At 42.1% G+C, this 22,549-nt stretch overlaps 1 protein-coding gene across 3 annotated transcripts in view; it reads left to right on the top strand.

Annotated features, from left to right (window-relative positions):
* The first annotated feature begins 498 nt into the window (after positions 1–498).
* The window catches only part of utrn (utrophin), a 183,038-nt gene continuing 160,987 nt past the window's right edge, over positions 499–22,549 (top strand). For 2 of the 3 annotated variants that reach the window (XM_080047942.1, XM_080047940.1), the window contains exons 1-5: positions 499–923; positions 2,455–2,622; positions 19,690–19,751; positions 20,756–20,848; positions 22,147–22,224. In XM_080047942.1, coding sequence (XP_079904068.1) covers positions 2,550–2,622; positions 19,690–19,751; positions 20,756–20,848; positions 22,147–22,224 — 306 coding nt within the window. In that variant the 5' untranslated portion in view covers positions 499–923; positions 2,455–2,549. The remainder of the gene's footprint in view (positions 924–2,454; positions 2,623–19,689; positions 19,752–20,755; positions 20,849–22,146; positions 22,225–22,549) is intronic. The other variant, XM_080047941.1, reaches the window with a different exon arrangement.

Below are 22,549 nucleotides of genomic sequence, written 5' to 3'. Positions count from 1 at the left end.
AGAGGGAAAAGGCTCGAGACAAGCTTCAAGTATCCAGGAGTTAACACCGCAGTTCCGCTCTTAAACTTCAAAATAAAGGTAGCGACATTTATACAGTAGCTTCCGATAATTTAAATTTAGGCCGTCTGTGGGTGCATTGCTGCTGTATCAGCAGCACTGTCATTAACTATATGTTGTCACAACAACTCATGACATTTAATGTTTAAAAAATGGAGGCCTTGGCTGGGTGAGGAACTGTTCATGTTTGAAGCGTTACTTATTCATTACAGTACTCAAGAGATAGCTTTAACTGCATTATATAGATATACAATAGTCAGAAAAGTCAAAAAGAACGACTGCACCTGCCACCTCCCAGACAGTGATTGCATTAGGCCTAGCCTAGGCCTACTGACCGTGTTTAGATCCTTTTATTTTGAAGGACATGCCCTAGCTTTCCAAATGTGTTTAGGTAACTCAGCGGAGCTTAACGACGTCGATGTGAGCAGCAGGGAGAAACAGTCAAGTAAGCAACAGGAACAAAGTTGTGGGACTTGAGTCCACAGTAGCCTACTGCGGCGTCCACCCGTGAAATGTAATAACCATATCTTTCGTTTCCAAGAGAAAGGCCACTGTGTGCTTCCAGGACTTACGGTAGTTTGTGCGTTTTGCTTTGCCTTGCAAAAAAGGCGTCTCTGAAATACTTTTTTTCTTGGCACATTGTGGATACTGGATGCGCGTTGAGGTCAGTTCTCTGTAGTTGGCTGGTTAGTTAAGAAGAGTGCCTCGTATCTCGTAGAACATGCCTTAAATGAAGAATGGATTTATGTACTTTTTAAACCCCCTCTTACTTGTAGGCTACTTGTAGCTTGTCTATTCACACTCTACAACACGCCTTGGACTTAATTTTAAGGAGCAAGTCTCCTGACTCCTCGGTGACAGCAGAGGTGAGTGTGTGGTTTTGAAAGCCATTAAAATTACTCCGACCTGTATCTTCAACCTTGACCGTATCAGCTAAATACAATGGTTATTGTGACATTCAAAATAGTATTTCGGTTTTAAAGTAACCGATAAAAGGTTTAAACTTGCCGTCAGTCGCGCGCTGTTATTGAAGGCGAGCTCGCGCACGCATGGTGTGCATGGTAACCGGTTTGGAAATGACTTAAAGAGCATAGTGATATGCTCCTTAAAGCAGTAAAGAGATAACGTGACAAAGCCAACATGGATTTTCAGTAAAAAAACAACAACAAAAACGTGTGTGTGCGTGTGTGTGCGTGTGTGTGTGTGTGTGTGTGTGTGTTTTTAGGAATCTCAGTCAGTTCAGCACAACACAAGTGCTTTAGGGCCTACTAATTGGTTAAAGTTTAGCCTTCATATTCAAATCATCCAAACTAGAAATTAGGCTACTCAACTGCACTTGTGCCTTTTGTAAATTAGGACTACTGCTTGACAGAGCTCATAGTAAACTGGCTGATTGTATCCATTCAGTTGTTTTGGCTCCGTTGTCAAACCTAGGCTAGCCTAGGCTACTCCCCTCCACAGTGAGAGGAACCGAAATTGAAAAAAAGGAAAAGAAAAAAGTCACCATCAAGATAGATGAGGCTGTCTTTTCCTTTAGTTTACAGTTGTTATTTTTGGTTCTTGCATCATCCCTCAAGAACTGTACCTCCCCAAGCACTGCTCGATAAAACTCCTTTCATGGTAAAGGCAAGCTATCTTGGGGAGTGAACATGCTTGAGTTTTTTGTTTTGTTTTTAAATGAAAAGCATACCCTGAATTAAAAAAAGGCAGCATGTTTCCTACAGCTTCAAACCTTCCACCTAGAAAAAAGCAAGCTCTCAAAAGTTGCAACTAGACTCAGAAAGTGAACATGTGAAGCTGCAGTTATAACTGACCCATTACCTTGCTCAAGTTTGGAGAAAATCATAAATGGTGTTTTTGTTTTGGCAGCTGTGCACACATCAGAGCGTCCTTTGGTGATAACAATAACTATTCCTATACCAGTGTTTCAAACACTGAGACTATGGTTCTACTTCATTCCTGAGCTTGAACAAAGAAAAAAAGTACAACGTGATTGCCCATTATTACAGTACCAATTACCTTTTACAGGAGCCGTTTTCCACATAAATCAATGAACAGATTGTCAGCCCAAGGCCATGGCGTAAAAGCCAGTTCATGACCATTGTCCATTGAGGTGAATTCACAGACAGCTGTTAGTGTTTTAATGACCCGCTGTTGTTCCCTCATGAAGTGCCAGATCTCCCTTTATAAGACCACGTTTGAATGTTTTTGTCTGGGTGTGTAGCCCCGATGGCACATGATACCTCCACTCTCCAGGCTTCCTTCTGAGATTACTTCCACCACTTAACGTCACATTAAAGCAGAAGGGAAGCTCGAGAGGAGAAAGCCTGGATTTCAGTGAGAAACTTACCAACAGTGGAAATGAATGTGAGTTTATGCTTTTCTTCTCCCTTGCAGGTGCAGAAATAAGGCTGTTGCACCGTGTGTCAAGAGGCCGGATACTGTATCAAGGCATTTTTGGACTTATAGGAGCATTGAATTGATTCGTTACTATGGCATCCCACGGTGACATGGCAGAGGGAGGAGCCAATGAAGAGTTCAGTGACATCATCAAGTGGAGATCTGGTATGTTTTTTTTTTCTTGTTTTGGTAATAATTAATATTGTTATCTTGAGGCAATGTTTGATGCTCCACACAGCACACACTGCTTGCTGAGTGTCAGATGTGTGAAGATTAAGAAACCGAAATGCTTTTCAGATCACGGATAGCTTATTTTATTGAAATGAGTGGTTGGTTATCTTATAACTGCGCAGAGAGTGCATTTTGTCCGACGTGCACAAGAGCATTCACCGAAAGGGAAACTCTGACAGAGCCAGAAATCCTGTTGTGCATGGTTAACCTCAGTTCCCATGGAGGCAAGGGGGGAAAGGGTCTGAGGTAATTCAAAGCAAAGCAAATAAGGCTCCAAGAGAAGAGGAGATGGTTGACTAACACGTTTGCTATAGGAGAAAGAGAAAGTCAGAGGAGAGGTGACCAATGGCAGCAGAGAAAGAGGGAATACAAGAATGCAGGGATGGGTTGAGAGGGCCGCACCCTGTGATCCTATTCTCTGTGGATCATTCCATAGGTTAATCTTTTCTAGACGCCACCCCCTGAGAGAGAGACACACAAACAAGTTGTTGCTCTAGCAGGAGGAGTGCTTTAGCTGAGCAAACAGTAAACAGTCAACATCAGCACATAATGTAGAATATTGAATCTGATATTGTTTGTCCATTATTGTGGGCTATTTCATCACATGCTGTATATTTGCCTAAAAAAGTGTTGGTGTGATGATCAGTAACTAACTTAGGGAGAGATAAAAACAATACATTTGAAGGTAATAGGCCACCAAAAAAAGTGTTTTTATAATCTTCTTTTTGACTTAGAAGACTTTAGTTTGATCAGAAGAAAGGTGTAAGAACACACTATGTATTGATAAAAGACTAGGAATACTTACATCTCAGGCTGAAAAGGTTGATGAATAATAACACATTCAAAATGCTGGTTGATAATCAATTTTGTAGACAATGTAAGGCATTCAAAATATTGATCATAATGCAGTTATTAAATGAATACATCCATATTAAGTGTCATACAAATGTGGTACTGGGATAGAACATGACACATATCCTGAGTCTGTATGTAATGCAATACAGCAGCAAGAGAAAACAAAGAGGAAAGCAAGAGAAAACATGTGGGTCTCTATATTCACATGTCTCAAATATTAGACTGAAATGCAACAAAATGAAGCATGCAACACTGCCATGTGGTGATGGTTACCCTTCAACAAATAACTGAGCCATGTGTGGAAACACAAGTTAGATCAGCAAACAACTTAAGGGAGACAATCACTAATATGTGCCTCATGAACCTTTCATTGGTCGTTTGAGGTGCACTGAGGAGAGTCCTAATGGAAAGGTTTATGTTGGCATCAGGAATTGCTCTTTCTGGCATCTCCTTCGTAACAAATCTTGGCCAGCATCCCCCCCCTGCCAACTCTCCATACTTACGGGTTGTTTCTCTCACTCTACTGTAACGTGAAAAGTAACGATAAGAGAAAGTGTGTAGATTCTATCAATGCCGTCCACTAGTCCCTGCCTAACTGTGCCAGCTTCCTCTGCCCGCGCAGCCTCTGAGTGCTGGCAGATTCCCTGCCAGGAATTCCACACTGTGCTGCTGATGGTGTTCGTAATTTACAACACTTGTGTTCAGACCACAGAGCTTTTCCTACAAAGATTTCTGCTTATCCCCATAGCAACCCCAAAAGTAATGTTGTTTTCTTTTATGGCAAAAAGCAGAACATTTTGCTCGTAGCTTAGCTGCAGACTCAAACAAACCCACAAAAAATAGCAGAGCCCAACTGTTTTTATTTTAATTTAATTTTCTTTATCTTCAACTGTTGGAGGGATTTTTGTGGATTGTGCATAGTTGGAGGGCGTACACAAATGTGGTTAAAATTAGGTGTCTTATTTTACGATGCAAAGAATATGTGAACTCTGTGAAACCAGGTTAAACAGGGGGAAACGTCTGCACACACAATGAGAAAATCCCGAAATGTAATTTTTCTTTTCCATCTTCACACACAACGTTATGGCTTTAGAAGTCAAGGCAATTTTAGGTGCTAATGATTATTAACATGTCAGCCCAAGAAACCTGGGTTTGTCTCCTGTGGTGTCTAATGTCAGAATGCTGAGCAGTGATTTGTGTGTGTGTGTGTTGTGGTAGGTGGAAGGATGTTTTCACAGCTGAGACGAGCCTCATGAGAAAAACATTAGCGCACTTGTCCATGTGATCTCCATGCTGGCCACCGTGGGGGCATGTTTGAATGCTTGAAGAGCGTACCTGCAAACAGCATGCGCACACACATCTCTCATTCTCGCTCGCTCTCTCTCTCTCTCTCTCTCTCTCTCTCTCTCTCTCTCTCTCTCTTTTTGTCATAGTTACTTATTGACAGAAAGTGGATTGTCGAGAGTGAGCCAATTCTGTTGTTTTGAAGCTCCTGTTTAGTTATTTCAGCTGGTGTGTTCCGTTTGTAAACTAGTACTAAAAAGAGAAACCAACACCATACTGTGTGTGTGTGTGTTGCGCTGCCTCATATGATGGAGCTCGGCATGCTAGACAGTCTGTCCCCTTTCGCACACTCCTGAGTCCTGCCTCTTTAAGGGCGTGTGTATGTGTGTGTGTGTGGTTGTGTGGAGGGGGTAGCTCATGTTTTCCAGCATGTCCCGTTGTTATGAAAGCTTGCAATGTGGACCAGGGGGAAAGAGGGAGAAAAATGTTCAGTAAAAAGAAAGGGGTGAAGGTTAGAAAAGTGTAAAGAATTGCTCTAATTTGGAAATAACTTTATACCGATCTTGAACCTGCTATGTATCGACTTACAGCATGTGATTGTCGAGTTTAAGCATTAAAAGATTTGACAAACATTAACCTAGTGTGTGTATGACTTACACTCGTTGTCAGATAATCCTCAAATTACCTTTGGACAGTAAGACTTTAGTCCCAAATTTAATGAAAGATTATTCATGCAAAGAAATCATCTGTAGACATTCCGTACTGAAAATAATCACAAACTGCGGCCCTAAAATAGTCTTAACCCAGATGTATGTTTTTTTTTCTTCTTCTTTTCCACATCAGCTCTGGAAAGGCTGAAACAGATGTTAAGGGGTGATTATTAGAAACATATTTTTGACATATGTTGGATAACCCCTCTAACCACCTGAAGTCCTATCCACCTACAGTAGTCTGCCAGAGCACGTCCCCTCCCCCTCGCCCATTCCTTGTTAAATATCATCCATGGGGTTACTGGCTGTTATTTAACAACCATTACACAATAATGGGACAATCACCTGACCCATTTACTCCCTCTCTGTATATTTGTCACTTGAGAGCTGTGCCGTGGAAGGGCCTTCTCAAAGTCACACTCCCACAGCTCTGGTTACCTGACCTGGCCTTATTCTTCCCCTCCTGCCTTTTTCATCCCTTCACCCATTACTTTTTACTAAAGTGTATGTCTGTGCATTCCCAAGCAATGTAGTATACATTTAACTTAAGTGTGTGACAGAAGAGCTGCATAATTGATCTTAAAATCGTTATCTTGATTCGTATATCTATGCTATCTCTTTTATAAATGATGAGGAGTCTCTCGCTCATATTCCCCTACTCACGCTGAATGGTCACTTCTTAGCTTGGGAACAACTCCAGTTGGTATATCAATGACAACTGGCTACACAATGTTGAACAAAACAAGCTATGAATGTATCATTCACGCTAGCAACTTTCCATGTTCCTTCTTGAAGCCCCAAAATGTTGATCATGTAGACTTAACCAATAAGCTTTTGGTTGTCTAAACGGACTGTTTAAAAAAAAAAGATTATTTATTGTAAGGCTCCACATTCTTTTTTTTATTGTTCAGTAGCATTTACACAAAATAATACCAAAATAAGAGAGGAAAAGAGTAGTTTTTTATGTTAAAAGAAACTTTGAAGTTGGAAGTCCAGCACAAATGTTATGTTAAGGATGTGTCAGTAAATGTCTTTTGTTGAAAAAAGAACAGAAAAAGAATTGTATGAGAGAATCGTGATCTAACATAAATTCTTGGTGAGAAAAATCCATGATGCACATTTCAGCAAGAATCGTGCAGCCCTACTGTGCAGCTGTGAAATGTTTTTCCCTGTTGAATGGAACTCATAACCCTGTCAGCTTTACCTGTTGGGCCACACAGACAGAGGACCATCTGCTTCCACATTATGATTGGGTGTGACATGCAGCTTAATGAAAGAAATGTTGTCTTGTTTACAAAAGAACAGGAATGCGATTGTCACCTAACAAAGGGCGTGGAGGGAGCGGAAAAGGTTACTCTGAGCATATGTCACCATACAAGCTCAACTACGCGTCATGGGTCCTTAATTGTAGCCATGGCCTCTTGTGGCAGGGTGGACCGAGTTCTTTGAAATGTCTCAGCTGGTGTGTGTGTGTGTGTGTGTGTGTGTGTTTAGAAAGGGATTGAATTACATATTTCAGAAATAAATGGTTGAAACTTTAAAGCTATCTGGACTGATATTTTTGCTGTCAAATTGAAAGCCTTCTGGTATGCAGTGTTACGCAAAAGATACAGAACACATGGGTGTGAATCTGCATGTGTGGGTAGCATGGAAAGCAAATCCAAACAAAGCTAGCTTTCACTGTGGCCGCCGCCCCCTTGGTCCTGAGATGTCATGACCTGAATTTGTGTTTTTCTTTGCCTCTGGTGTTCGAGCTTCACTTTGCTCGTACGCGGTCTGTGGTCAGGGAAAGTTCTCATGAGTGTATTTTGATTCTGAGGAAGCAAAGTCTCCACAGGGAATGCAGCTGGATGTGCCCTACAAGCAATATATAGACAAAGACACAAGGCTCTGCTTGTGTTTGTCTGTTTGCTTGCTGCTGGATGTGGCTGCTTGGGAAGTAGGAGGAAGCAACCTCTGCAAAACTCCTGGCTGGAAATTTGGGAATGGAAGCAGCGGCCAAAACATCTCCCCCTGGGTGCGGTTGTTTGTGGGATTCTGTGTGTGTGTGTGTGTGTGTGTGTGTGTGTGTGTGTGTGTGTGTGTGTGTGTGTGTGTGTGTGTGTGTGTGTGTGTGTGTGTGTGTGTGTGTGTGTGTGTGTGTGTGTGTGTGTGTGTGTGTGTGTGTGTGTGTGTGTGTGTGTGTGTGTGTGTGTGTGTGTGTGTGTGTGTGTGTGTGTGTGTGTGTGTGTGTGTGTGTGTGTGTGTGTGTGTGTGTGTGTGTGTGTGTGTGTGTGTGTGTGTGTGTGTGTGTGTGTGTGTGTGTGTGTGTGTGTGTGTGTGTGTGTGTGTGTGTGTGTGTGTGTGTGTGACGCTTGTGTGCAGTGAACAGACACCCCACCCAGCACAGATGACATTTAAACTCTTCTGGAGAAGGCTGGAAATGGCGGAAAATGATCAGTCTTGAAATGTTCCTGTGGTCGTTGAACACATAGAAAACCGGTCTCCTCCTTCTGTGGATCTCCCTTTCCAAAAGCGAGGCCTATCATCCAGTCTAAATCCTCCCCTCTGCCCCCTATTCCCTGGCCCATTAGGGCTACAAAGCCATGTTGGCCAATCTACCTTATGACCCCTCGCATGACAGGATTTACTAAAACAAAAAAAAAAGAGGCTGAGGCCAACAGAGTTTAGATTAACCCTTAGAAGCTACTGTTGTATTCTATAATCTGAAGGGAATGAATCACTATATTGAAATGCTCACTCTTAGGTTTTTAACAAATTTGTGTGAGCCTACTTGTAGTTATTATGGTTGTAAAACTTGGTGGGTAGTCTAACCATTTCAAGTTTTTACACAGTGTTGAAAGTGGTGTTGATATGGTGGTTTTTCATTACCTAGCCTTGGGGGGGTTGTTTAGACAATTATGGATCCTTCCTAAATTCCGTTGTGTTTGTGGTTTTCATGTGTTGCATAGAGAGGCAGAAATCAACCTAGCAAAATAATACAGGTCAGATTCGAATCAAGGACACTGTGGCTTCACGTAATGCAACTCAACAAAGTGATTTTGAGGATTTGGACACGGGAATCTACTTTTTCCAAGGGTGGTTCCTGTGGCAACGTGGGAGATTTGCATTTTCCATTTCTTGCTCTTGGATATTGGTGGGACCACTGACTCATCTGCGTGCGTGTGTGTGTGTGTGTGTGTAAAGCCATGACTACCACCGCCACTTCTGAAAGAAAATTTTAAAGGAAAAATTCACCCCACATACACTTTTTGTTGGTCCAGTTAACTGCTGCCAAAAATGTATACGAAATAATCAATCAAGTAGAAACCTAATTTAAAATAATTAGCACATGCCACATCTTCTCCACAACAGTAGTCCCAGAACGCCATAATGGGTTGCTGCAACAAAAGAGATGTTTGAGTTTGAGTAAAAGGGTGTGACTTGTTGTTTTTGGTGACTGGTGCGGATCCCTAATCAAAGTTGGCAATCGGGACGGGAGAAAGAGGGCACAACAAAAGAGTCACTCCCTAATTTTCATCACAAATTCATGCATTGAATATCAAAGAGTGACACACACAGTATGGTGGAAGTTTCCTTAAAGCGGCTACGAGTAACATTTAAATATCTTTTAAACAGCCTCATGTTTCCTCTGATAATCATAAATTACCTTTAACAGCAAACGAGACCATCAGTGCACAGAAAGACGTTTTTAAATAGTTTTTATTACTCCTTTTGGTCTGTTCGCACACCCAGTCTGATTTTCGGTTCGCTCGTACATGCTCTATGGTCACATATCCATATTGGTCGCAGATTTCAGTGTGGCGCTGCAACGTGAATTGAGAAGCCTATCCCTCCAGGTGAGGGAAGGGGAGCGGGAGCCTTGTTTGAGACAGTTATTTGTCGTCATAATGACTGATAACGGGGCTGAACCATCAAAGAAAAAAAAGAGAATGCAATGAAGAAAAGCTAAAAGGGAGAGTGATATACATCAGGTCGGCAATCAGGCCACGCCCCCTTTGGGGGGAAAACATTGAACAGCGCTCCATCCACTTTGTATTGAAGGAGACCCGTCTTCTGCAAACAAACTTAATTAAAATTTAATCAAACATCCATTTAAGAAAAAAACGTTACTTTCTTGAAAGCCACGACTCTTGTTTGTCTATATGAGCTGTTTTTGTGAAAAATAATTGAGTAGTTTTCAATATTGAGGTGTTTTTGTCCGGTCGGACCGGGTCGGACCCATCGTGGGGGAAACCGTTGAAAACCGTTCCATTCACTTTGTATTGAAAAGACCTGTCTTCTGCAAACAAACTTAATTAAAACGTAATCGAACATCCATTTAACAAGAAAACGTTACTTTCTTTAAAGCCACGACTCTTGTCTGTCCATACGAGCTGTTTTTGTGAAAAATTATTGAGTAATTTTCAATATTGAGGTGTTTTTTCCCGTCCGTGAGGGTTAGCCTATGGTTAGCCTACAGCAGAAGGCTAACATTAGCCTAGCATTCAGCATACATTAGTTAAGAGTTTTGTCTCGATATTGAAAATGACTCAATACTTTTTCACCAAAACAGCTCGTATAGACAGACAAGAGCCGTGACTTTAAAGAAAGTAACGTGTATTTGTGAAAGGCATGTCGTATTACGTTTTTATTAAGTTTGTTTGCCGAATACGGGTGTCATTCAATACAAAGTGAATGGAGCGCTGTGTATTGTTTTCCCCCCAAAGGGGGCGTGGTCACGAGAGTTCCGTCCAGATGACGTATTGCCGACCTGATGTATAGGCTACGGGGGACGAGGGCGTTGCCAAGCAACGTGTATACAATTTCACGAGAGCGAAACTAGACTGCAGTGTTTACTCCTAAATGAATGAGCGGTTGGTACTAACACAAAGTTTGCTTTGCTTCACCATAATCAGATAACCATTATCTGAAATAGTCATTATTTACAACAACATAAACACATTACCTCATCGTGATCCATACTAACTGCCGTCTATCGTTCATTCGCTTTCTGTGAGGAGTCGGACACGGTCGGACACGTAATCTTTCAGCTCCGTGAGAGAGAGTAGTTAGGTGACACTGCTCAACTCATTGCAATCAGGTGTGTGTGGCAGTGACTGGCATTAGTTGATGCAGTGTCAAAACCACTCTCACGGAGCCGAAAAGAGTCCTCACACTTTCAACACACGGACATGCACTATATTGCTCCCTTCTCAGTTCACTCTCACGCGCCTGGCACGCGCTTTGCGACAGCGGGCATCGTAAAAATACTACCGCTTTTGTCCAAAGGGGACGCCAACGTGCCATGTTACTCGTAGTGGCTTTAATGGAAAGTGGACGATAGTGAAGCCTACTAATGCTACTGTGTGTGTGACTATCCTTGTTTTTAAATTATTTATTTAGCGCATGGACTAGAGTTGGAGCGGTTTCTTGGGCTTATGGTGGGGGAGGCTGAAAGCGGACTCACAGTCACATCAGTCAGAAACTTTTCATTCAGGACTCAGCTCTGAATATCAGCTCATCTCAAGCTATGTTCGAACACCTACTGTATGCACATTCATTGTGTATACAACAGAGGGAGACACACAAGGAGATATTAATGTCAGTGTAGTAGATGACCGCTTGCATGGCTTCATTGAAGGCAGCTCAATGATGGATCCACTCTGCCTTGTGTGCGAGGAGCGGAATGACAGAAGGGGCGGGGGGACACACTTGTCTCTGGGGTTCATCATGACGGATCCAGGCCAGTGGAAAGTCCCTTTTTTGGTCTCTGATTCCTCCAGTCCCTGCCAAGGCCGGCCTCACCCAACCCCTAGTCATTCCTCTGAGTTGTGACCCAGACCAGCTGCTGGAAGGAAGGAAATGGATTCAATTCCGTCAGACTCAGACTGGAAGTTGGTCACGGGTGGCCCGGGCTGCTATTCCTCCTCTGCTTCCTCTTTTGTGAAGGGAAGGAAAAGAGTAAAACAAAACACAGGAAAATGAACTTTCTCTCTTTGCCCCCCCCCCCCCTCTTTCCCCCTCTACTCCCCTGACCATTTCTATCTACCTTACCCTCTCTGTGGGAATTGAGCTGTTTTCTCAGTTGCCCCTCATTGAGTAAATATGTCAGTGAACAAATGGACTGGTCTCCCTGTTCCAGTGCACTGGCTCACATACCTGCATCAAAGGTCACAAAGCCATGTCACAGCTTTGACCGTCTGTCCTGCTTTTTTCCGACACGTTTTCCTTGATTTTCGGTTTCAATTTTAAAGGTGCACTATGCAGTTTCAGTGGTGGGTGTTTTGATTACAACAGCAAAGGAAGTGCTGTTTTCAGGGGAGAATCAGCTGTCAGTTACAGCACTGCATACGGCACACACCTGTTTGTTTCACCTGTTACTTACTTTTTGTTTCTGCAAGCTGAAGTAGTCCCTGCTCTTGTCACTCACTTTCTCACCCCCCTGTTGAGAGTGTGTGTGTGTGTGTGTGTGTGTGAGCGTGCTTGTGTGATGTCACATCTTAAAACCCGGCCCAGCACCCCAAATAAACAGACCCGGTGTACCCAATAAGTGCTCTCACACCTCTACTTCCTCTTTCTCTTCTCTCTGTTTCTCTTACGCTGACTCCCTCCTCCTCCTCCACCACCACCACCTTGTCTTCCTGTCTCTCTTCCGGATTTAGTTTTGTTTATGTTGCTCTCTTCCTATTTTTTCTTTCTTTTCTTTGTACAAAGACTTGCTTTCCGTCATGAATTTGAGCAAGTGGATGTCGTGGAGAAAGCGTAACTTTTTCAAGAGGAAAACAAAGCATGAAAACAGTCTGGATCTGGGTAAGTGGAGGAGCACATCTGTAGTTCGTTCCATCTGCTGGGGGAGTTTGACTGAATTACATGAAGCATTGCAGGAAACTAAGTGAAGTGGATAAACACGTCTTCATCCACTTAACGTACGAAGTGATCAGCCTCTGTAGTGTTTAAAGCACATTTAATAACGTCTGTGTTCACTTCTCTATATATACGTACATATATTTGTGGTTACTGATGATGTCATGACCTGTATCCTTTTCGCATTTGTGTGGCTCACAGTCTTTGCTGCATCTTATCTTATCAACCATCAACCATCTACCTACTTTTTCTTTTGTGAACCAGCACTGGCATTGGGTTATATCTTTAAAACAAAATACACTGATAGATGTCTCACTTTCACCCCTAACCTAACCCTTTTAGAAAACAAATAATAGAGGCTTTTTAGGTGCAAAACTGTATGTGAAAGTGAAATAAGTTCAAAAGACTATTTCCCGCTTGTTTTTTTTTAAATCTTTGAACTTTTTTAACTGGGCTACACACACCTGACTCCACTACTTCCACATATATATCAATACATTATGTAAAAGTTTCCATGTTGGCATATAGAACATACCTTTTTTGTAGGGGATTGGCTTTTATAGATTGTTTGTTTCTCAAACTTTGAGTTGGGTGGATCAGATAGGTAATGCATGTGCCTCCACTAACAGTCGTTGATCTTTCGTGTCTGTGTGTGTGTGCTGATCTCTGGCCGATATGCCCCCTCCTTTGTCTCTATTGCACATCTTGCCTGCATTCTGTCCCGTTGCACGCAGACACGGTGCCGAACAATGTTTTATCTGTGTTCATCCCCTATCCCACCACACTTTATGACTGCCTTCCCTAGCCTTGCCTCGGACTGTTCTGCTCAGCCCCCAATCTGGTTCCCTTTCATTGACAGCGTCCCCACTTTCCCTCCCCTCTCTCGCTCTGTTCTGCGGCATTCCTCTGATCCTTACCTCTGTCGCTGGTCAAAGAGCAACACAGGCAGAAGACAACAGAGGAGAGGGAGGCAGGAATGTCAAATTCTGTCTTGCGCTGATACTCTTGGACTATCGCTCATTTTCCGCTTTTGCTACTTCTTCGATTCAGCCTTGTGGTCGACTTACGGTTAAAGATGGCAGAGTGTGGGCTTAAACTCAGAGGTAGGAACTTTTTTGACAGGTGTCTGTGTCTTGTCTATGTCTGTGTGACACATGGCTTGATGATGAGGTGTGCCACAGGTGGAGAAGCTAGGCGTGGAGCTCTCAGACGGCAGACAAAGGTGACAAAGGCTGCATATTGTTAGCGCTCATCCTGCAGTCTGATTTTATGACCACAAATATTTAAAGCTTTTGTCAATTACTATTTTAAGGAGGAGTATACAAATATGCATTGCAAGCAATGTCATTCATTATGTCAACCAGATTTCATATCAACGATGTATTCCTCTATCAGTAAGTTAAGCCAATAGTTGAGTAGCAACGTTTCAGTAAGTGGCCTCTGTATCTTTATATTAATATGTTTGACTTTAAATACATTTGCCACTTAATTATACTTTATTGGATTATTTTTCATTGCTGCTCAGGCACTCTTACACTCTCAAGTTGTATACCCTTTCTTAGCTGATTTACAGTTTGCTTGTTATACCTCTCTGACTTGGCTAACTACTCACACTTCACACCAGCCTGCTCCGATTCGAGGACCTCTCACCCATGCTTGTTCACCCCTAATTACACCCGTGCACGCACCTAGGCACACCGTAGAGGTGTTTTTTTTAAGCTTTTTAGCGGGGATATGGACTAATCTCACTGGACGTTCCAAGTGTTTTCCCTACAAATTCCCAGATCTTGGCGAGAGAAGAGTGTCAACAAGCTGTGCCGGCTGGGACAAGCTTAGACAAGTGACCACTGGAGGGAGGAGGGAGGAATGCAGGGGGGGAAATGATAGGAATTCTATGCATTCCACTCAACTGATACAGTCAAAATACAAGCACATGCAATCAAACTGTGAGTAGGATAGAGCTTACATGCAGTTTTGTGAGTAGCCTACATATGTAAGGAAAGCAGAAAGATTTCCTTACATATTGTTGTAGGTCTGTGTGTCTGTCCTCCTTTGTAAGGATTGCATCCCAGTAGGCTGTGGGTGGTGCTGCGCTGAAATACAAGACAGCCAGCAGCTGATCCTTCGTCTTTACTGTCATCAAAGGTGGAGTTCACCCTGGGAAACTTTTTTTTTTTACTTTTTATTTTGTTTTCATCTGTAGAGACCCAAGTAAAGCATGCACTTTGCAGCCAGTTTCACAGAAAAAGTGACTTTGAACACTGACAGCTTTCAAACACACTTCCCAGTTTGTGATTCTGCCAAATAGACTTTCAGTAACTTCAGCTGATCTATTCAGTTAAAATTCTGAACAACATGGAAAATCTCGGTTTGAGCTGTTAAGTATAACTTGGTGTCAGTAGGGTAACTGCTGCTCACTGGTGAGGCTACACTTTGTAAATATCTATATTTGTATAAGCTGTGGGCTCTCATGTTGACTGTGTGATGCTGCCTTGGAAACCCTGATGGCTTGTTTGATTTTCACCTCAGGGCCTCCCACTGCCCCCCCTTCACTCTGCTGTGTGGTCACAGGCTCTCTCCACCTGTGAGAGAGGGAGGGGCTGTGCTAATAGACTGGGGGCTGTATATGTTTATGTGTCTGCTCTGTGTTCCCAGCTGGCTGCTCCAAGTAACATGTGTGTTTCCGCAAAATGTTTTTCTTGCCCTGTTATGTCATGTTGTGAGGCTTCTTTTGTGGTTTATTTCTGACAATCTTCTCAGAGCTGATGAGTTTTCCTTACGTAATGTTGGTTAACACTTGGTCAAGGATTTAATTTTTTTTTTCATAATGAATTAATTCAATTATTAAAGTGGCTCCGAGGAAATTTCAGTTTGTTATTATTATTTTAGCGGTCCCTTTGGAGAACAGCGGTGGGGTTTTAAACGCTAGCTGTTCTAAACACTGTGCTCTTTATGCTGTGTGACGTGAACGTGCATTTGTGTACATATGTATTTGCGTCATGCGTGTGCTCAGTGAGCTGTGAGAATATAGCCGTGGGATTCCTCTTCCTGATGTAATCACTATTTCCTGTTTGTCTCTCAGCAAATTTACTGTACATGACTCTGCGCTGTCTTCAAAAGAGCTCGTCTGTGACATCCCTCTGCTTTTTACTAATGTGTGTGAGTGTGTGGTTATTTGAAAGAGGTTGACTGTTTGTAATGCAAATAAATGTGTCCATGAGTCTATTGCTTTACCAGGCTAGTGCAGTCTTCTCATTTACTCAATGGGCTGATGATGGGATATTGTTATCAAATGACCTAGTGACCCATTAACAGATTTCCAGCGAACACTTTACCAGACTCGCTGAGATGTCTTGGATAGGACAAGGCTTTATTAGGACCCCTGAGGTTCAGTGACAATGATGATGAGCCTTTTTAAGTTAGTAAATTCAGTCAATTTACACAAGGCACATTGAAATGTGTCTTTTCGCATATCCGCTCTCAAAGACAACCACACTTTGGGAGGGGGTCAGAGCGAAGGGACAGCCATAGAACAGCGCCCCTTAAAAGCAGAATACTGACAAAGTATGGGGTTTTTTTTTTTAATAATTTTTTAAAAATAAATACTTATGTTTACTGCCTCACTTTGATATTCCATCTTAAGTTATGAGTGTGTTTTTGCATTAAAAATCCATTCTATGGTAGTTTTGAATTTAATAGACTTTTGTTTGTGTCATACTGGACCCTCTGAATTAATCTTCTTGAAGCTATAACACTCAAGTGAAGATGAACACCAAGTACATTAGGCTTGGTCTCACTGTACAGTACAGGCACATGCACTCAACACCACTGACCACAGATGTACATTTACGATCACAGCTGATTTGGCAGGTTGTTTACAACTACCTTAGTGTGTGTATCTTTCCATTTCCTGTCGTATATATGTCAGCACATAAGAGGTATGTAGCACACCCACGGCGGTACTTGTGTGGGCAGTTGTAAATAGTCATACACGTGTAATGATATATTAATGTTGTATAAACAGACTTCCCCTCCAGTAAGGGTATTTTCCTGTTTCTTGCTCACACACACTCTTGAACACACACTTGCACACGGAAACCTGTGCCATGCTTTGATCCGTGCGGTGGTAAGACATTCCTGTGCGGTGGTGAGTAGGAGCAGCGGACAGATTGAGACGGAGCAGCGTGTATGAATCGAGTGCATTGTCCTGTCAAGTTGGAACGGTGGAAAGCCCAGGAGACGTGAGCCCACAGGGTCCCTCTCCTCAGAGGCCCTACATAGGGTGCCGATAGGGCTTTAGGCACAGGAGGGCCTCCACATAGGGCCACATTTTTTAGAAAAGGAAAATTGATAGTGTGTTGAAAGCATACCTGTGCTATACCTGTCCTGCTCCTGACTTGCTCCTCATCTGTCTTTTTATCTCTCCGCGCCGGTGATAGCCAAGGCCGAAAGCATTTTGTTTTCGAGTTTTCCACCTGTACGTACATCTGTCCTTCTGGCAGGGCCATTCTTGTGAGCGCAATTTCTCATGAACGCTTTGAGGGAATTTTTTCAAACTTTGCACAAATGTCCTCTCTACTTCAAAGATGCACTTAATACATTTTGGAGGTCGGTCACTGCAACCTTACATATTGTCAGGTTGCAGTGACCTTGTACTTCTCAGGAGCTTTACCTTCTTTAAAGCATTGCCCACCACCACTGTACTCTCACAGTTCTGCAATTGTATGCCTAAGCCTCGCTAAGTGTTTTTGCCAGCAGTTTTCTCTCTTTTTGACTGCCTCTCTAAATCTTGTCCCTTGGTTTTTTTTCCATTTTGTTTTTTTGTTGTACTCCACATGCCTGTCTTTCTTTCTTCAAGTCTTCTCATCTATCAGGACGTGTGTAACCATTCCACCTGTGAGTTATTCCCCTTTGATTGATTTCCCATCAGTTTTCCCTCTGCTATGGCTCTTACCCTTTGTCAATCGCTCTGTCGTTTTCTATTTTTCAACAAGACCCTTTTTCTGTCTCCTGTTTCCTTTTCTCCATCATCTTCTTCATTAGTCACCGCCTTCACCCATCACCGCTTTGTCCTTGTCACCTCTTAAGAAAGAATCCAGTAGGTGCTATTGTAGATACTAGAGATTTATGTGGAAAGATGGGTCAACATGTCCTCAGGAGGGCCTTTTACAGTGTTATGGTTAATAACACTTTAAAGACAAGGGCACGTAGAAAACGACAGAGTGCAAGTATCCAGTCTAGCGAAGTAGCCTTTGACTCATTCCAGTTATCTTTTGACACAAAAATAACCCTCCATACTTGCTTTATCAGCCCTAGTCTCTTTCTCCTCTGATTTCTAGAACATTACGTTATGTCATATCAATTATGTTTGTCTCTTTCCTGCTGTGAATGTAATGTCATTTCGTCCTCAAACTTATTACCACGCATTTATATGTATTATGCTGCGTCCAACATATTTATCAACTTAGAAGTTTCCAAATTCAGGCCATGGATTAATGTAACGTATGGAATTCCAAGGAACAAAATGGAAAATGTATAACATTCACACCCCCGATACTTAAACCTTTCAGTTAGATAATGAAAAAGTCCCAAAACAACCTTCTCCTCCACCACTATTTATGTCATCCTCTCACCCCTTCACCTCTGGCCTCCCTCTTGCAGAACATTCTTGTTTTTATGCCCCTTCTCACCCTGCCAGCGGCTGTGCACACTGCACACACACACACACCATACCCTCCACACACCCCAAACAAAGAGGCCGACTACTGCGGGGGACGATGATCATAGCCTTTGACCTTTTGTTCAGTTCATGGTGCTTTACACAGCGGCTAGTTGAATGACAGTGGCAGTTTAACGCTCATAAACACATAGCCTTCCACCACTTCTCCACCCCTAGATCACAGTCTTAGACCTCAGTCACGGTGCTTGCAAGCAGACGTAAATCTACTACTTTTTTTCTTGGCCCATTCCCTCAGGTGGACAGACAGCTTTATGAAGTGTTTATTTAGGAGGCAACAGGGCTGGAAGGGCACACCAGAGACAGAAACTAAACTCGCACAACATGGCAAGCTCCTCACAGCACATCAGTGAATAGCTGGTGTATTTTAGGTGTAGATTCTCTGGTATAGTGTGACAGATAACGCTTGTTTCCTCACCTGTAAAACTAAGAACAATCCTGTTGTTGCTGCTGTTGTTCTGTCTTTGCCACAGGAAGTTCCTACTACTGCCGAGCTTTGTTTAGGAATGTCATTATGTGTCTGCAATGATTTGATGTACTGGTGTATGGAGTTTAATGATCTACCACTCTACATCCTGTGATTGTTAGTTTACATGACTATATGTCCATATGTCCATGATAAATTCTCCACAAGGCTTTTTAAGGCCTGGACTTTGGACTGCTGTCTACAAATAAAGATTTTTTTTCATAATTCTCCTTTTGATTTTGTTGTTGTTGTCATATGATCTTTCTTTCCCGATGCCAAATAACTGTGCTCTTTGCTACAGTGCTTCATTGCTGTATGCACTTCACTACCAGTTCATCCACGTTAAAACGCGTTCATAGCTCAGCACATCAAAATAAGCTCACTGTTGCAAATTGATGGAGTCTAACAGAAAATATGAACGTATTCTGTGCTTATCTGTCACATCTGGCCAATATCCGATCAGCTAAATAAGTTCAGTATAGGGGCTGATGCTGATCTGACGAATCAGAGTGGCTTCCATTTACAATCCAGGGTGATGACCTGAAAAATATTTTCCTTAGTCGAATCCAAGACTTTGTGTGAGCTGCTCCATTACAGGAGCCAGCCATCGGGCAGGCACTTCAAAGCAGCTGACCCTCTGCCTGACACACAATGAGGCCTTATTAGAGAGCCATGTTGGAGAGCACAACGAAGGAGCAGTGAGGGAGTGGAGTCAAGCGGGAAGAGAATGTGAAATATTTGGACAATTGTAGTCTGAGAACAGGGGAACATTATATTTGGGCTTTTTTTTTCTTTTTGGACTATGTGGTGTGTTACCTTTTACTTCTGACACGGCACACCTTTTGATGTCCTGAACACATTATCCAAATACCCCAACATTGTGTTCCAGTAATTCACTAATGTTCCAGCCACATTGACCCTGATGCTTTTAAGCTTGACACCTCCAGCTATAATTACCATTTACTAGCATGTCGGTGGCTCCCGAAGTGTTAACTGTGAACTTTGCTGTCATCATGAGATTGACCGTACCTGTTGCCCTGAGGCCCAATTTTTGTTACACCTGTTTTACCTTTCTAACAGCTCTTCTTCTTTCTGTTCCTCAGATGAGCATGATACAGTACAGAAGAAAACATTCACCAAATGGCTTAACGCACAGTTCTCCAAGGTAATGTGAAGGATTTGGGACCAGTTCAAATCAATGCAAAAACAAATGAATCAACAAATGAAGGTCTTTAAAGTGTGACTGTAGTGGTTATTTCAGTCCTAAGATTATGAGTCTATTTCTGATGCAAAACTGTCCCAGGAGACTTTGTCCTAATCTGAAGAGGTACTATAGATTTACTGCTATAGACTCAACTTTTACAATGTATACGTATCATTGTATAACTATTGTTGCACTTACACTTGGCACATGGCAATACATTGGGATCTTTCCTCTTGACTTGAAAAAACAAAGCACCAAACCTAATTGCAAATATTCTAAACAGTGGACTTAACAAATGATTTTGTTTTGAAGACATGTCTTAGTCCATTACTCCAATACCCAGCAACAGTTTATTTCAGAGCGCTAATGGCTTTATATGTGTGGTCCTGTTACATCTCATCATGCTCGTAAACACGCTTTTCACAGAATTGTGTTAAACATTTTAAGACTATTTTTCTAACTGGTCTTGTTTAAATATTTGCCCTACTCTCCTCAGACAGGCCAACGTAATCTGTGAGGCCCTTCTTTACTCTTACTCATTACTCTTAACGGTACAGATGGCCTAGTGTGATTGAGCCCTAGTTCCACTTCTCTTCGATGTTTTCTGGTTGTTAAATGTCTTTGTCTTTGTGATAGCAGTTGTTATTAACTGCCTTACTTTCTCTTTTTTATTTTTGACCACTTATGATACTCTCCAACGTTGCCTGTTAAGTGTAGCTGCATCATATCTTAATGAATATGGCCTGCATTGGGTTCCATTTTTCTTTCAACACCATGTACATTTTATGCCTTCCCAACATATGTATGTCCACTTTTGTATTTCCTTTGTTGATTCATAGTTGATATTTTACTTTTGAAATACAAATGTCTGAGTGTGTATGTCGTTTGGCTTGTTGGTTGATCGCTAGCTGCATTGGAATCAAGATAATTGACCTGTTCCTGTTGTGCTGTTTTTCTCCAATCAGGCGGGCAAGGCTCCCATCAAGGACATGTTCTCAGACCTGAAGGATGGGAGGAAACTGCTGGACCTGCTGGAGGGTCTCACTGGCACTGTCCTGGTCAGTTTGCATATGTGTGCATTAAGACCTTTTTTTGGTCACACGATAACCAGCAAATTATAAAGAAATAAGAATTCGGACAAAATCCCTGATATTTGTTTGGCGTCACTACTATTGGTTTTTCTTATCAATACACACTCGCCAAAGTTTGACTTCATTTGGAACTTGACCTGTGAGTGCATTTTATCAAGCTACACCAAGCGCACTAACATACTCCAGACTTTTTTGGGAAACCCATGCATTTAAAATACAGGAGCAAAGTGTTTTTGTTGCTGAGACGTGGCTGCTGCATCCACTTAAGCTTGTTCAAGCACATGTCCTAACCCGCATTTCAAAATCTAACCTAAATCCAATGTAAACTTCAGAGCAACACAAAGTGCCTCAGCACAATTATTTATGTATCCTGGAATACAAACAAACAAATCCTATTCCTATTTGATCAATTGTAAATTAATAGATGGTCTTATATTATTTAGACTTTTGCCCATTTTTGCATTTTTCCTGAAAGACATTTTAGTTCCTTCTTTACAAAGGATTTTCTCAACATAAGATGAGAAATAGAAATAGATTAAAAAAGAAGGTATTACAGTACAATGCCCGATGGATCCTTTTTTTCATGGCCATGCCAATGTATGCAAGTCTTCAGTGACCAACCATGTGCTTACAGGCATGCTTTTTTTGGATGTTCCACTTTTATCAGGGCAACATGCCTGTCACCCCTTCAGCAACATATCTGCTTTCTAGCACCTGCATCATACTAAGTGCTTACTGCCTCTATGCCATACTTAGAGGTATGCACATGTGTGGCACACACACATACACACACACACACACTCCTTCTCCCTGATACCAGAATAATACTATAATTGGGTGCTAATGAGTGGTTGAGGTATGTGGAGACTTAAAAAGGATTTGCAGTTGGCAGCTTTTCATTTTCCCATTCTTTCCATAAGTTGGCCTGTGGACATTACTAATGGGGTAATGGGTGTGATGAATGTATGGTGAGTAGCACTATGCTGAGTGATGGCATACCTTCTCTTGGTTAAGAATGGCCTCACGTTGTGTAGTTTGAACCTTGGACAATATTTTCCTTTTAATGTCATTAATGAATGCTTGTAAATGAATGTCACATTCCATCCTTCATATGTTGAAACACCATCCATCTAGGATGCTTTTATGAGCTGTCAAGACTGGAGCACTGTTGATTTACATGATGTTTATTTTTTCCTGTGGCCTTATTGGCCAGTGAACAGTAAACATGCTGACACCTGATTTGCGCTGTATTTCCTGTTCCTCAGACCAAAGAGAGAGGCTCCACCAGAGTGCACGCTCTCAACAATGTCAACAAAGTACTTCAAGTCCTGCACCAAAATAATGTGAGTACCTTGGGTTTTTCTGCTTGTGGTCTTGTGCGTGTTTTGTGGTTGCTTTTAGCCAAATCAATGGGCTCAACCAGGTGCCATTAAGGTTAAAGAGTCTGCAGGTAACATACAGTGCAGCATGCTACAGCTAGAAAAAGGGAACTACAATGCGCAGAAGTAACATTAGATGTAACTGTGTTTTGTTGAAGTAAAACCACACAAACTCTCTAGCTACCAGAGGTGTGTACATTTCTAGCCTAGCTGGCACTAGATTCAAACCAGTAACACTTCCTGTAAATATAAGGATACATGTCTGCCTGTGTCCTTTTATTTGAATGTG

The sequence above is a fragment of the Ammodytes marinus genome, assembly GCF_949987685.1.
Source record: "Ammodytes marinus genome assembly, chromosome: 19".
NCBI classification, from domain to species: domain Eukaryota; kingdom Metazoa; phylum Chordata; class Actinopteri; order Uranoscopiformes; family Ammodytidae; genus Ammodytes; species Ammodytes marinus.
This window is presented reverse-complemented; position numbering and strand designations above follow the sequence as displayed.